Raw genomic sequence first — 14,871 nt, 5'->3', positions numbered from 1 at the left:
GCAGTATCTGAAGGAATGTGTCTCTTACAGCCAGCTGGAAATGGGGAGAAACTTGGGTGTTTCTATGTAAATAGTTTGCTCCTGCTATGTTTATGTTTGTTAAATATTCAACTGATGGAGTGGTGTTTTACTCATTGTAATCAGCTTGGCTGGTGTTGAGTCACAAATTGTGTTAATACTAATTGCAATGTCTGTAATTATTGTGGGAATACAAAAAAGAAAGTCTGTGCTTGATTTGTCCTTTTCATATGTGTTCTTTTTTTAATTGTATCCTTTGGTATATATGGTTGTGACTATTTTCTTCCACTATTTGATCTGAGGAAGTGGGTCTGGCCCACGAAAGCTCAGCATCTAATAAACCATCTTGTTAGTCTTTAAAGTGCTACATAGTCCTGTATTTTGTTTCAGCTACACCAGACTAACACAGCTACATTTCTATCACTGTGCTTAACCTGGCACACAGGTGGGAAACGCTCTTAGTTTAAAAAATGAGATTCTGGGGGTGTGCATGTAAATACAGTTTGCTTCTGTTTGCTTAGATTTGCTAGATATTCAACTGGTGCAGTGATGTTTTGGCCATTGCAATCAATTTGGTTTGGGGGAGAGGGAGTGTCACAAATTACATTAACCTTAAATGCAAGGATTGTGAAATAAGATCACCAGTGCTTGCAATTAATTGTGGGGATGCAGAAAGTTAGACTGTTTAACCCAGTTTAGAAAGATAGAGACACTGCCAATGTAAAGAATGTCAGATGGACAAGGGCTCCCCTGCCAGAGCTCTGTGAGGTTAATCGAGGAGGGCAGGACTTTCAATCAGCAGGCTACCTGCTCTCCAGGTGTGAGCTATAAGACCTTTCAATCTGTTTCTCCCCACTTTCTCAATGAAAGAGCTAAAGATAGGCTCTATAAGGAGTCTCTTTTATTATTATGAATTTACTCTGGTGTATGCTGACATTTCTTGTGTCTGGACTGTGCTTTGGGCCAAGAGCTGAAATCATCGGGTTTTCCCAAAACCAAATCCACCACAAGCCAGCAGAAGTAGTGAGTGGGTTGGCCAGCAGGACAGCCGATGGGAGAAACATGTGGCTGGTGGGTCAGCTGGCAGAAGCAGCAAAGCAGCGATGAGCAGCAGCAGTGGGATGAGCAGCCAGAAGGGCAGTGGCAGAAAGCAGTGATCAGGCAGATGGTGAGTGATTAGTGGAGTAAGACGCTTCTTTACCTCCCCTCAGTCAGGATGGAAGGTGAACTCTGAACTTGGGGTCTGCCCTGACCAAGGGCAGCAACTGTGTCTGGGGTGCACAAAAGGGTTGGGCATATGAAGGGGACATTTACATTGCTGGACTTAAGAACCTAAGAGGAAAAAGACATTGCCCAACCTTCTTGGGGAGGAACTTTTATTTGTGATTTTATTTATTGATCCTGTTTGTGGTGGTTCCCCAAATTAATGCCAAGTTATTTCCCTCCCTTTTGTTAAAAGTTTCTTTTCTACACTCAGACTCTGTGCTTGCAAGTGGGGAAGCATTGCCTCTCAGAAGCACTCTATCATCAAGCTACATGCCTCCAGGTGTGAGCTGTAAGACTTTTCAACCTGTTTCTCCCCACTGTCTCAATGATAGGGCTAAAAAGAGGCCCCATGAGGAGTATCTTTTATTATTTTAAATTTATGCAGGTATGAATTTATTTAGGTGTGAATTTTCTTAAGCCAGGTCTTTGTTGGATGGAGGGACAGACAGGAACCCCTACATATTGAACTTGGTCCTGGCTGCTGCTGCTTGCTCTACCTGGCAGAAGGGTTACGTATGGGCTAAGAATTATCTACTTAAAGTATTTAGTGAGTTATTTCAAATAATGAATAAATTCAAGAGAATCATTATCAGTTCACAGACTGGTCATGAATTAAGTAAAGAGAAGCCAGATCCATTGATTAGATGAATTGGTACTATTATAATGTACTCATTTAGCACAGTGGAGAGACATGTGCTATCTAGCAAATGGCATGCAGTATGCACTCAGATTCTTTTATAAATTTATTATGGTGGGAATGAAAAATGGTTAAACTACTCAGAGTACTTATTTACCATCATCCTATGGGTTTAGTCCATAATCCTCCTTTCACCCCATGCTTTTTCACCACAAAACAAACCTTTTTCCATACTACAGGACCTTGAAGGGCTGAGCGTAAGGCAGGAGAAGCAAACTAGTAATGAAGGATACAACTCTGCAACTATTGCTTACATTGGGAGTACCTTGCCAGATTCATGCTTTTATGGTAGCAGAGTCAATCCTTCACGTGTTTTTTGTAAGATAAAACAAAGGGAAATATGCCACTGCAATGCACACCCTAGAGGTATATATAGGGGCCTACCAAATTCACAGGCCATTATGCCCAATTATACAGCCATAGGATTTGAAAATTGGTAAATTTCATATTTCCAGCTTTTTAAACGTGGAATTTCACAGTGTTGTAACTATAGGGTCCTGACCCAAAAGGAGGGGGGGGGGGGGGCGCACAAACCTGGTGTGTGTGTGTGGGGGGGAGGGAGAAGGGGGTTGTGGGATTTCCCGCCTGCTTCTGTGTTGCCTTCAGCTAATCATTATACCTCTTTTTAATTTTAAAGAGGCAGGACTATCTTTAGGGAACTATTCTCTCTTGGCCTGGTGGCAATGAATTTATATTTGTACAAAGAGAGGGGTAGAGGAGTTCATTTCAACCTCTTTAACAAATATTTGGGTTTTAAAGGAATGCATGAACTCAAACATATGCTTCAATCACATGATGTGATTCAGAGCAATTAATCAATATTGGAAGTATTTACTGTACATGAGTGTGTTTGAAGAAGGTTTAAGGACAGAGTGGAGCATGGGGGAAGATCTCTGTGTTAATAGAGCTTAAATGGGTTCTTAGATGTAACCTGCACCACTGTTTCATCAACAGATTGTCCAGAAGGGAATCTCTTCATCTGATGGGATAAGAAATAACTTCCACATTCGCTCAATTCTAGGTACCTGCAGTGTACAATGAATGCTGAAGCATTCTGCAATGATGGGCCCAAATATTGCATGTTCCTGTTTGGGACCAGTAAGGGTATGTCTAGACTACATGCCTCTGTCGTCAAAGGCATGTAGATTAGGCTACCCGGCATAGGGAAATGAAGCCACGATTTAAATAATCGTGGCTTCATTTAAATTAAAATGGCTGCCACGGTATGCCGACCAGCTGATGATCAGCTATTTGTCGGCAGGTCAGGGCAGTCTAGATGTGCCACGGTCGACAAGGAAGCCTTTGTTGACCGGCGCAGATAAACCTGGTTTCATGAGGCATACCTGTGCCAGTCGACAAAGGCTTCCTTGTGGACCGCAGTGCATCTAGACTGCCCCGATCTGACGACAAACAGCTGATCATCAGCTGGTCGGCAGAGCACGGCAGCCATTTTAATTTAAATGAAGCCGCGATTATTTAAATCGTGGCTTCATTTCCCTATGCCGGGTAGCCTAATCTACATGCCTTTGACGACAGAGGCATATAGTCTAGACATACCCTAAGATAGCCTACTTTTATTACAGCCACCCTGGAAGGATGGCCCTACTTTCCCTCAGGTTGTGAAGGGAATTTATCTGTTCTTATGGCCCTACTTTCTTTATGGACTCTTCAAATTAAGGTGTGTTTCTGAAAGGCTTTGATAAACAAGCCAAAGGTGCTTAAAACAACACCAATGTGAGAACTGGACTGCTCCCATATTTGTTTAAGAAAGAGAGACTATATAAACAGATTTTATGCTAAACATTGGAGCTAGTAGCCTCGTTTACCAAAGGGAATCACCATCCTTGCCAAAGTGGGCATAATAAATTTCTCAAGGACACAGTTTTTATCTTGCACCAAAGTGAAAAGGAGGAAGAAAAAAAAAGAGAATCTGCAATACGGTATTTATCTCTATTTACTTCATCTCTTTCTGCATCTCTGTCTATTTATTGTATCTTCTTTCTATCAATGCATATGTATCATCTTCTTCTTTATACATTTCTTACTTTTCTCTTAATCACTGAAGAGGGGGATGGGAGGGGGAGAAGGTGTGCAAGACAAGGGACCTGATTTTAATCTCTACTACACTTGTGCAAATCCAGAGTAACCCCACTGGATTAATGGAATTACTCTGAGATTTGCCCCAATGTAATGAAGATCAGCATCTAGCTAAGCCACACTAGAGTTGAGTTTGGCCCCTGTCTGTCAGAGTTAGCCATGTGATTCACATTAATGCTAATTAGAGTCCATGAGAGAACCTCATTCATCCTTTCCCTGGGTTGGTTCCTCTTTCTTTCTTCAGTATCCGATTACTCCATTTTACCCCTCACTTGCCATTATTATTTTAGCACTTCAGGTATTTTCCTTCTATTCTGTCCATCATTAGCTCATAGTGTTATGGAGACTGGAATATAAAAGTGTCATCTAGGTATCCCCAACATTGTCTGCACACAACTTCTTGCTGAGTACCTCTGAAGAGTTCTATTGCTGTTCATTCATTCACTCCTGTCTACCTGCTTTAGCACTAGAGATACAGACTTTTAAAGCAAGATTAAAAGATTAGATGTGCCAAATTTCAAAATAAGCTATTTTTAAATAGAATTGAAATAAGATCCGCGATTTGCTTGGCGCAAATTGCATATCTTATTTTGAGTTTAGGGTTCTGTGTTGACACATCCTTAGTGTGATGTAAAGATAGCATTTCTCCCTTCTGTTACACTGACAGATGGAGTTATCCTGCAAAGCTCTTCCATCTCTTACTTGACCAGCAGTGAGGTACCTAGATGAGCAACTTTTATCTGATATTTGCACATTACAGGCAACAGTGTCACAAGGCCTCCTAGCGATGAAGCCCCTTCCATTCCTGCTCCTAGGAATACTGGTTCTCCCAGGCATGGAAGGTGAGTAAAATGCATCTAGAGTGTCTGTCTGAAGCAGCAAAAAAATAAACTTAGCCTCCCCGGCATTTGTTCCTTATTGTTAGCAGCACAGAATTATTTTAAAGCAGAAAATCTGAAGATTTGGGGGTTTTTAACACAGAATGAATCTGGTGTATTTTTTAATGTTTCTGAAATGCAGTGACTCTGAGCAAAGGCTGGGGCCAGGCCCGGAGTGACGTGCCCATGTGCAAGCCTTCTACATGCAAACAGCTGCAAAAGGTCCTCCGTAATTCCCAGTGATCCATGTCTTGTCCTCATCCCAGAAATACAGCGCTTCCTAGTGTAATGAATGGGACAGGGAGAAAATGAGAATGAGCTGCTTTAACATTGACACAGATAGGAGATGCTGAGTGAGTGTGAATGTGTGTGTGCGTGTGCACAGGTGTGTGTATGTTCAGGTTGCCCATGAAGACAAATAGATGTTTGCCAGTTGAGCAGAACATGGAAGTCCACGGTGCTACTGACTTGCCCTTGCTGTGGAGGTGGTAGGGACCCGTCCCACCCAAGAAATACTCTGGGAGAGAACTCTCATGAAACACAACCACTGCACTGTGCCTGTTCTGTCCCTGCAACACACTCCCCTCTCTGCACCTGGCCTTCGCTGCTGATTGCAATGTGGAGTTGAGGAAAGGGTGCAGCACCATAATTCACTCCCACTCTCTATGATTTGGCATGCCTTGAGTCCCCAGGTATTAAAAGAGACTGGGATTGTGCAGGTCTTCAGTCAGGAAGCTACATGGGGAGATGAAAATATTCATTGTGCCCTCCTCCCCCTATTGCTGCTTGGCTAGTGCCAGGCAGATCTAGCTCTAGAAGGGAAAGTGGAGCTTCTTCCACCAGATGAAACTTGAATGGGTACATGCAGATTCTAAGGAGGTAGAGGAAATGACAAGCTGCACCACAGGTGTGAGAGAAAACAATATTTGGAAGTTAACTTCAACTGTGCCAATGTTTACTCAGAAGGCTGTCAGAAATAAATTTCTGCATTAAAGTTTAAAGAGATGCTAGATAATTTCATGGAGGTTAGGTCCATAAAAGGCTATTAGCCAGGGGATAAAATGGTGTCCCTGGCCTCTGTCTGTCAGAGGCTGGAGAAGGATGGTAGGAGACAAATCGCTTGATCATTGTCTTCGGTCCACCCTCTCTGGGGCACCTGGTGCTGACCACTGTCAGCAGACAGGCTACTGGGCTAGATGGACCTTTGGTCTGACCCAGTACAGCCGTTCTTATGTTCTTATGTAACTTCACAAAATTAATCTGAGTTCTGACCTGACAGCCCTGTATTGTTCTGTATTGTCCCCTCTCTCTCCGAAACCTCTGTTGATACTCTTCAACCCCTACCTGCAATTCCCATTACTTGTTTTGTCCTGGGTCCTTCCTGAAAAACTTTCCAACTGCATGTGCTCCTGATCTGTAGCACCAACTGCTGTTTTAGTCTGGGGAACCAACAACTACCTGACAGAGCCTTTCAGTTCTGACCTGCTACACTCTCTCCTAGAGGGCACAGCCAAAAAAGAATCAGCAAGGTGAGAAGTGTTCACAGGACCCTGCAATGAGAGCAGCAAACTAATATTGTTTATGACCTCATCAGAACTTGACTCCTAAGCTGCGTGCACTTCACATGTTCAATTTTTTAGAAAAGTCAAAGAAAGAATTGTCCCACTGTATATGTAGCACAGCATTTTCTCTTAATTATGATCTACAAATCATTCTTGTTTCACTTTCCATAGGAACCCTTTTAACTCAGTTCATCTAGATTTAAAGAGACATTCAAGGTGAGGGAGATGGACTTTTGTTCTTTCATGTCTCTCTTTGAAAGTCAGTTTGTATTTCTTTTAGGTGATGAAAACCCAGATGCCAAACGTCGTGATGTTCGGTTCTTGGACAGCATGTTCACGGGCAGTAGGCCTTCAGCTGATAACAGTCAAGTCCCAGCTCAATCTGACTTCTCATTAGCAGAGTCAGAATTGTTCTGTCAAGGTCCCTGCCAGGAAGGATGGTTCAGTTACATGGGCCAGTGTTACAAGTTTGTCCAGGAGCAAAAAACATGGGCTGAGGCTGAGGTACCAGATTCTTCAAAATGAGAATTTTTCCTCTTTCCCTTTGTGCTGTTGTCTTTTATCTTTTTGGTATTTGTTTCTTTTCTCCAGCCTTTCTGATTTTCCTGAAATGTATCAATCTCAGTTAGAAGGTGCTTGATACACTTTGAAGGGCTGAGCAGGTGGTGAGCTAGCAGTCTCCAGCTTTGGCAGGTGAGGTGCTTGGGTAACTATGAACCAAGTCCTACTCAGCTCTCAGATCTTTCAAAATCTGAACACAACTCTCATTCAATCCCATCTCTCTCCTCTGGTCAGGAGTCACTGCCTTTGAACATTGGCCTATTTCCATCTAAACTCTCTTCCATCTATTGGTTCTGCAATAAACCAAAGAATTTTAAATTCCTTGTTAAAATCCTAATTCCAAGATGAAGGGAAGGTTTGGATGAAGACTGGGATGTTTGTGAGGCAGTTGGCCCAACCCCCCATTCTGAATGTACATGCTAACCCATTGCTATGAGGCACAGCTTTTATCTCTCTGCCTCATAAAATCACTTCCAAAGAGCAAATTCCTTTTGCCTTGTCCTTGTTCCTCCAAATTTCAGGAGCTTGCTAAAAAATATTCTGCCTTTATTTCTTTAACGGCGTGTTGGGGTTTCCCCACTCCTGCACCCCTGTAGCGTCATGAACAGACTCCGCCGGCCAATAGGATTGAGGGAGTTTATTGCTTCTCCAAGAGACAGCACAGATGTAATCTGGTTACAGGAACTGGGGCTAGGAGGCCTCAGAGCCCCCTCCCTTTAGATGGAAGGTGGCTGGGCCCTACAATCCCAGCCCCCCTCCCTAGCCCCTTCTCCCCTGCTTCCCAGACTGAAACTAATTCTCTTCCAGCCCTGCCCCCCAGCCAGGGGTTGGTCCTGCCTTCCTCCCTTTGTCTCTCTCCCTGGGAGGCAACTGGTTGGACAGGTTGTGAGACCCTTGCCTAGTGACTCATCTGCTGTCCTGCTGGGCCGTGCTACAAATAGCCATCAGTGGAGGTCACCCACAGCCCACTGCCCAAGCCTAGCCACCAGCAAGGCACCCCCACTATGCCACAATTTCACTCCCTGTTCTAATCATACCAGATGAGACCAGTGCTATGTTGCTGTACCGGTATATTTTTCAAAATACGCAAATTTCCAGAATGCAAACTCCTCTATCAAATGCACTTCACTTGATGTAAATATTTGCCAAGTGGTGCTGCCTTCTTCCTAGTTTAAACAAGTGCCTTTTCCCACTAGGTGAATTGAGAAAGGGTTCTTGGGGCTTTGTTTCAAGCTGCAAAGGCCTCCTGCCTTAGGGGAATAAAAAATCTTCTTACCTGAGGACAGATGCAAAAACTACACGATACCATTCAGCAAAACATAATTGAGAGAAATCTCTACCCCAGTGCATTTCAGACTTCTTGCATTTGTGACCCCTTTCCCACAGCAAGACTGAGGCTACATCTACACTGCAGGGTTTTTGTGCAAGAAGTCTTTTGCAGATGAGTTCTTGTGCAAAAACTTCTTGCACAAAAGCGTATCCACACCTTAAGGCACATCACTTTTGTGATGTGTTTTTGTGCAAGAGAGCGTCCACGCTGCATGGACACTCTTGCCCAAGAAAGCTCTGATAGCCCATCAGAGCACCTGTGCTTTTTCAGATAGGCTCTTTTTGCTCAAGAAACCCCTGTGGGGCACCCACTCATGCCTTTTTGCGCAAGAGCTGTAGCGCAAAAAGGAGTAATGCCTCGTAGAAGGAGGTATACCTACACTGCAAAAAGCCCACTGTTCTGTCAATTGACTATAGATTTTCTTGCGCAAAAATGCACTTGAGGTGTGGACGCTCCACAGGTTTTTGCACAAAAACCTTGTAGTATAGATGTAGCCTGAGTGTGCCCCCCCTTAATCTTAAAAATGGGGGGTTAATTTAATTTAATGGGGGCTTGGGACTGTCAGCCTCATGTAGCTGGCCATTCACAGCCCCCATGTAATTATCTTGCAACCCTTCTGAGAGGTCAGAACCCCCCCGTTTGATAAGCACTGCTCTACGCCATGTTGATCAGTGGATACAACAACAAGCAAAGCTATTTCTTAAAAACATTTTATCTTTCAGTTTTCTCCATCTTCCTCTTCTCTCACCTTTTTCTCCCTTTTGGCCTTCTCTCCATTCTACACTTAATGCTTTTGTTTTCCTCTTTATCATTATTTTCTTCCTCTCACATGTCCCCTTCCCTCTGGCCTACATCTTGCTCCATTTCTATGGCCTTCTTTGCTTACTATATATGGGTATGTCTACATTGCATTCCTCCTTCGAGAGAGGAATGCAAATGCAGACAAATGAAATTGCAAATGAAGTGCAGATTTGAATTTCCCATGCTTCATTTGCATAATCACAAATGAGTACAGGATCTTTCGAAAAAGCCTGCTGTTTTCGAAATAACTGGATCTAGACCGCGGTTTCACTTTTGAAATAGTGCTTTTTTGAAAGAGCGCCATAACGTGATTATGCAAATGAAGCACGGGAAATTCAAATCCACGCTTCATTTGCAATTTTGTTTGTCTGCATTTGCATTCCTCTCTCGAAGTAGGAATGCAATGTAGACATAGCCAAATACTTTCTCCGTTATGTTCTATTCCCACCTTTCTATTTCTTTCTCTGCTGCCCTTCTCTGTCCACTCTCTTATATTTCTGTCTCTCCCTCTTCTCACCCGTTCCCAAACTTTTCCACTTTCCTTGCTCCCCTTTCTGTTTCACAAACTTCTCCCCTCACTCTCTTTCCCACTGTATGTCTAATTTGCTTTTACTATGCAGAGTGTTTGCCAGATTATAGCAAAAGGAGGTCACCTCACCAGCATCTCCAGTGCAGCTCACAATGATTTCCTTGTGAACCTCGCCAGTTATGCAGACAAAAGGACAACCCAGTTCTGGTCAGGAGGAAGTCACCAAAAGGTAAGTGTACCCAGAAAAGGCATGAAAAAAGAACTAACTGGGAGAGGTTCTCATAAGAGCTAATCAAAAGTTTTTCCATGGAAAATTTGTTTTTTTAAGTGATGTTCAACTTGACATTTTCAAATTTGAGCCCCTGCCCCAAAATTGGCTTTTGATGGCAGAAAAACAAAATATTTTCAATTGCTATAAACATAGTTTTTCAGATTTGATTTTGACCTCCCTCCAAAATTCTTTGGTTCCCCTCCCCCTTCTTCTTGCCCCCCCCCGTACCCCCCCCCACACCAGCCAGCTGCAGCCCACAACATCAGGATGACCTGGGTTCAGTCCCCTTTAGCTAAACTGGCTTGTGGATAATGAATTCTAGGTTTAATTTCAGCCTGTCAGAATGCCAGCTGTGCTCCTGTGAATATATTCATTCAGATTTTTTAATGAATTCACTTGGACTGTCTTCCCAGCAATATTCCAGGAAATGAACAAACACTGGCAGTAGCTTTTGTTGATACACTGAATTTACAACTAGTACTGAGGAATAGTCAAAGAAAGTGAATCTCCTATTTGTGATCACTAAGGGTACATCTAGACTACCGCGTTTTGTCGACGGAAGTTTTGTCGACAAATACTGTCGACAAAACTTCCGTCGACAAAGAGCGTCCAGACACATTGAGTTCTGTCGACAAAGCAAGCTGCTTTGTCGACAGAACTCCGTAGTCTGGACGCAATGTTACAGGCAATAACACCTTCTGTCGACAGAGTTCTGTCGACAGAAGGTGTTATGCCTCGTAAAATGAGGTATACCAGCGTCGACAAAACTGCTGAGTTCTGTCGACGTTATGTCGACAGAACTCAGTGGTAGTGTAGACGCTGGTATAGTTTTGTCGACAAAAGTGGACTTTTGTCGACAAAACTAGGTAGTCTAGACACACCCTAATACTAGTTCAATTAGTTCGATTACTAATTGAACTAGAAACTCAATTCTGTGAGTTATACAAGTGCAATCAGGAACCAGAAATGTACCATGTGCTCTCAATCTCCACCCAAACATCTTAAAGATCAAAGACCAAATACCTTCTATAAACTCCTCATAAGTGAACTATAGGCCAATTCTGACAAATAACTAGCATGAAGGAAAATTACAATCTATATGAGGACAATTCACAAAAGGAAGAAAATTAAATTAATCTAATATATTATTCATACAGCTCTATAGGCCAATAATGTTACTGCAGGTAATAAGATTCCGCACACATTTCCATAAAAGCCCTGTCCCCCACTCATTTTCAGTCCCTGCAGAGTATTAGAATACCTGTTGTCTGCAGTTTTCATTAAATCTCTGTATTGCTTTTCTGCAGGGTGCTTCTCTGACATGGACCGATGGATCGATGCCGAATTTCATCCAGAGGCCTCTAAGCTCGATTCTCAATGCCATTGGTGGAGTATTTAACAGTATCTTCAAAGTACAAATTTGCCTGACCCTAAATTTAGGAGGTAAAGAAAATAGCAATCTATTTATGACTTGCATTTTCATACCATGGAGAGGGTCTGAGGATAAGGCACAATTGTTTCATTTAAATTAATAGGTTGTGAGGGCAGAAGGCACCACTATGATCATCAGGCCATAGGATGTCCTTTAATTAATTCTTGTTTGAACAACAGACTATCTTTTAGAAAAAGATCCAATCTTAATTTCAAAAATTCCACTGATAGAAAATCCATCAGTCCTGGGTAAACTGCTCCAATGATTAATTCCCTCACTAATGAAATCACATTTCCAGTCTCAGTGTGTCTAGCTTCCACTTTCAGCTACTGGACCTTGTTGTATATTATTAGTCTGCTAGATTGAAGAGACCATTAACAAAGTTTTGTTCCCCATGTAGGTACTTAGATCAAGTCACCACTTAACCCTCTCTGCTAGTGTCATTGAGCTCCATCTAGGTTATCACTATAATGCAGGTTTTCCAGTCCTTTAATCATTCTCATGGATTTTCTCTGAACCCTCTTCAATTTACCAACATCCTTCTTGAAGTATGGAAAAGAGAACCAGACGTGATTCTAATGATGCTTTCTGTTTCTAGACACAGCTTCCTTGTTCATCAAGGTCTGAACTTCTTCCCAAAACACCCATACCCACAAAACACACATGCCTATTTGCTCACAGAGATCCACTATTATAATTCAAATCCTGATCTACAAACCATTTCCTTGGGTAAAACAATGGAGTCTCCATTTTTGTATAATCTCTGCCTCACCCTACCAATGGACCTTAACTACCCCTGGATTTCTGGATTACTTGGAGAAAATATCACCTTTTGATTAGTGCAATTTATATATTTTGTAAACACAAATTAGAGGAAAATTAGTTTTCCAGGAACTGTGCTAAGCCCAAATGAGCTCCTGAAAAAACTCATGTTACTTTTCCTTTTTATCTTTCTATGTCTATGTTTCCAGCCCAGGGTAAGTGGGATGGCTGTGACTGCAACAAGAAGTTATCATTCATCTGCAGCTACAAACCCAATGTGACCCCCCCATAGCCTGCAACAGGAAGTCTATGCTGATGATGAAATCTGACTACTTTTACTGTGCTCAGAATATTGTTTAGTTTCAGTCAATGAACAAATTTTTTTGTATGTTAAAAATGGAGATGACGATTTTAAATATCCAAAATGTTTGTGCATATGAAATAGAGAGAAGAGAAAGTAGTACAAGAAATAAAAAAATGACGCTCTTGTAGATTGCATTTAGAACGCTGTAGAAAGGGTGCTGTAAAATATATATTCTGATTAGATCTGAATGCTTGATGAAATGAGCACTGTATTGGGCTTTTCCACAGGGGTTTCAAGAATATTCATGAGAGCTTTTTAATTATTAAATAATTACAAATCATTACAACATTGCTCCTTTCACCATTTAATCACACCAATTCATACATTTTAAATCCTGGAAATTCTACTTTCATAATGTCAAATAAATCCAAGAAAAGTCAGATGAATGATTTCAATTTTTAAGCAATTAAATGGCTAGTTCACTGAATTGTAATGTAGCCCAAAAAGCAGTACAAATCATGTGGAACAGTCATGTGCAAATCATTGTACACAGAGATGAAGCACAGCTTTGTTAAATGCATGGGATGGCATTTTGTTAAATGAAGCAAAATTTGTTATTACAATTATGTAAAAGTGACTAAACATTATACATTTCTGTGGTCTGTGTAAACAAGCAACTACATTTTATTTTTCCTCTTGCTTTTTACTCATTAGTTAGTTGCAAGTTCTTACTGTAATTGTGTCCCTCTCCAGCACATGTAAGTAACTGGCAAATCTTCACAGAATCCTAAATTCCTCATTGCATTATTTAGGTGATAATGGTGCACCTAGGTAAACAAACATCCTTTGCTAGCAATGGTGAGAATGCTAATATAGGCCAACCACTGGCATTTTAATGATTGTGTCATCTAAACCTGCTCAGGGGAGGATTTTATGCTATGGTGATAACACCAGATACTAGTGGTGCATTATTTATACTAGTGTTCCCGCCTTTGGTGACAGTAGTGGAGCTGCAGTTGTTGGACTAATAGCAAGAGCACTATTGTGGGAGAGTTGCGGGGAGAAAGTCTAGACCTATCCTTACAGGGATGCTGCTTGCTCTTCCCATTCCCTTCATGATCAGGGAGCAAGGTGAAAGAACACAGCTTGTGTGCATTCCTCGCACACTTGGCAGATAAGGGAAGGGGGCAGAGGTGTAAGTGATGCAAGCTGTATACTTTCCCTTCATGTCCTAGTAGTGAATGGACCTGGAAGACGAGCAAGCAGAGTGTGGAAAAAGAGCAAGCAGAGTGTCCTGGCACATATGGCTGTAGCTCCCACCTGCCCTTGAGTAATAATGAGAAATGATTTTTAAATGTATGAATTTTTGTCCATACATAATGTCCCCTCAGTATCAATGTAAACCCTTATAATAATTACAGGGTATGCCATTGAGATTGAGGTGAACATAACAACTGCCCTACTGGGTCAGAACAAAGACCATTTAGCCCAGGATAGTAGCCTATGCCACGTGCCCCAGAGGGAATGAACAGATCGGGGAATAATCAAGTGATCCCAGTCACCCATTCCCAGCCTCTGACAAACAGAGGCTAGGAACAACACCCCTGCCCATCCCAGCTAATAGCCATTGATGGACCTATCTGCCAGGAAATTATCTCGTTATTTTTTAACCCTGTTATGGTCTTGCCCTTCACAATATCCTCTGGTATGGAGTTCCATAGGTTGACTCGGTGATATGTGAAGGAATACTTCGGACATAAATGAACATGATTTGTTGAAGAAGAGTAAACATGATTTTTGGAAAGGGAGATCATGCCTCACCAATCTACTAGAATTCTGAGAGGAGGCATCAAGTATGTGGGCGGGAAGGTAGATGACATGATGGATCATAGAAGTCCCCTTGGGGTTATCACCCAGTGGGCTGATCAAGCTACTAATGCCTGTCCTCCTGCCTTCTGGTGCTCTCCTCTACCCTGTCCTGCTGGGCCAGAAGCTCTGGTCTCCCCTGGCCAAGGCTCAAAGCTGGGGTTATCACCCCTCTGCAGAGCAACACAGACACTGAACCCCAGGAGAACTCAGCTATAAGACTGCTGATAGTACCCAGAAACAAAGCCCCCAGAAAAGGGCCAAAACCCCAAATAAATCCATCTTAAGTGATTATAAGTGAAAACAGAGAGATCAATGTTACTAAGCTAAAACAAACAAAACATGCCAGCTAATTCAAATACACTAAGAATCTTGTTACATGCAAATTCTTACCCTAATCAGCTGTTCTTATATCAAGCCACAGTTAATCTTTTTCTGATCTGAACCCACCACCTTTACCTTCACCCTTTCTCTACAGTTCTTTGTTTCTAGATCTC

General features: G+C 42.1%; 1 protein-coding gene across 1 annotated transcript; it reads left to right on the top strand.

Moving 5' to 3' along the window:
* Positions 1-354: 354 nt before the first annotated feature.
* Positions 355-14,567, top strand: LOC102450415 (lectin-like). The gene is made up of 6 exons (XM_014574195.4): positions 355-1,186; positions 4,839-4,920; positions 6,799-7,022; positions 9,831-9,968; positions 11,318-11,453; positions 12,414-14,567. The coding sequence occupies exons 1-6, from the start codon at positions 1,070-1,072 to the stop codon at positions 12,494-12,496; spliced, it is 780 nt and encodes a 259-aa protein (XP_014429681.3). The 5' UTR covers positions 355-1,069; the 3' UTR covers positions 12,497-14,567.
* The last annotated feature ends 304 nt before the right edge of the window (positions 14,568-14,871 follow it).

The sequence above is a fragment of the Pelodiscus sinensis genome, chromosome 1 (genome assembly GCF_052426305.1).
Source record: "Pelodiscus sinensis isolate ZL-2025 chromosome 1, ASM5242630v1, whole genome shotgun sequence".
In the NCBI taxonomy this organism is placed as follows: domain Eukaryota; kingdom Metazoa; phylum Chordata; order Testudines; family Trionychidae; genus Pelodiscus; species Pelodiscus sinensis.
Note: the sequence above shows the minus strand (reverse complement) of the source record. Positions and strands in the feature narration are given on the sequence as shown.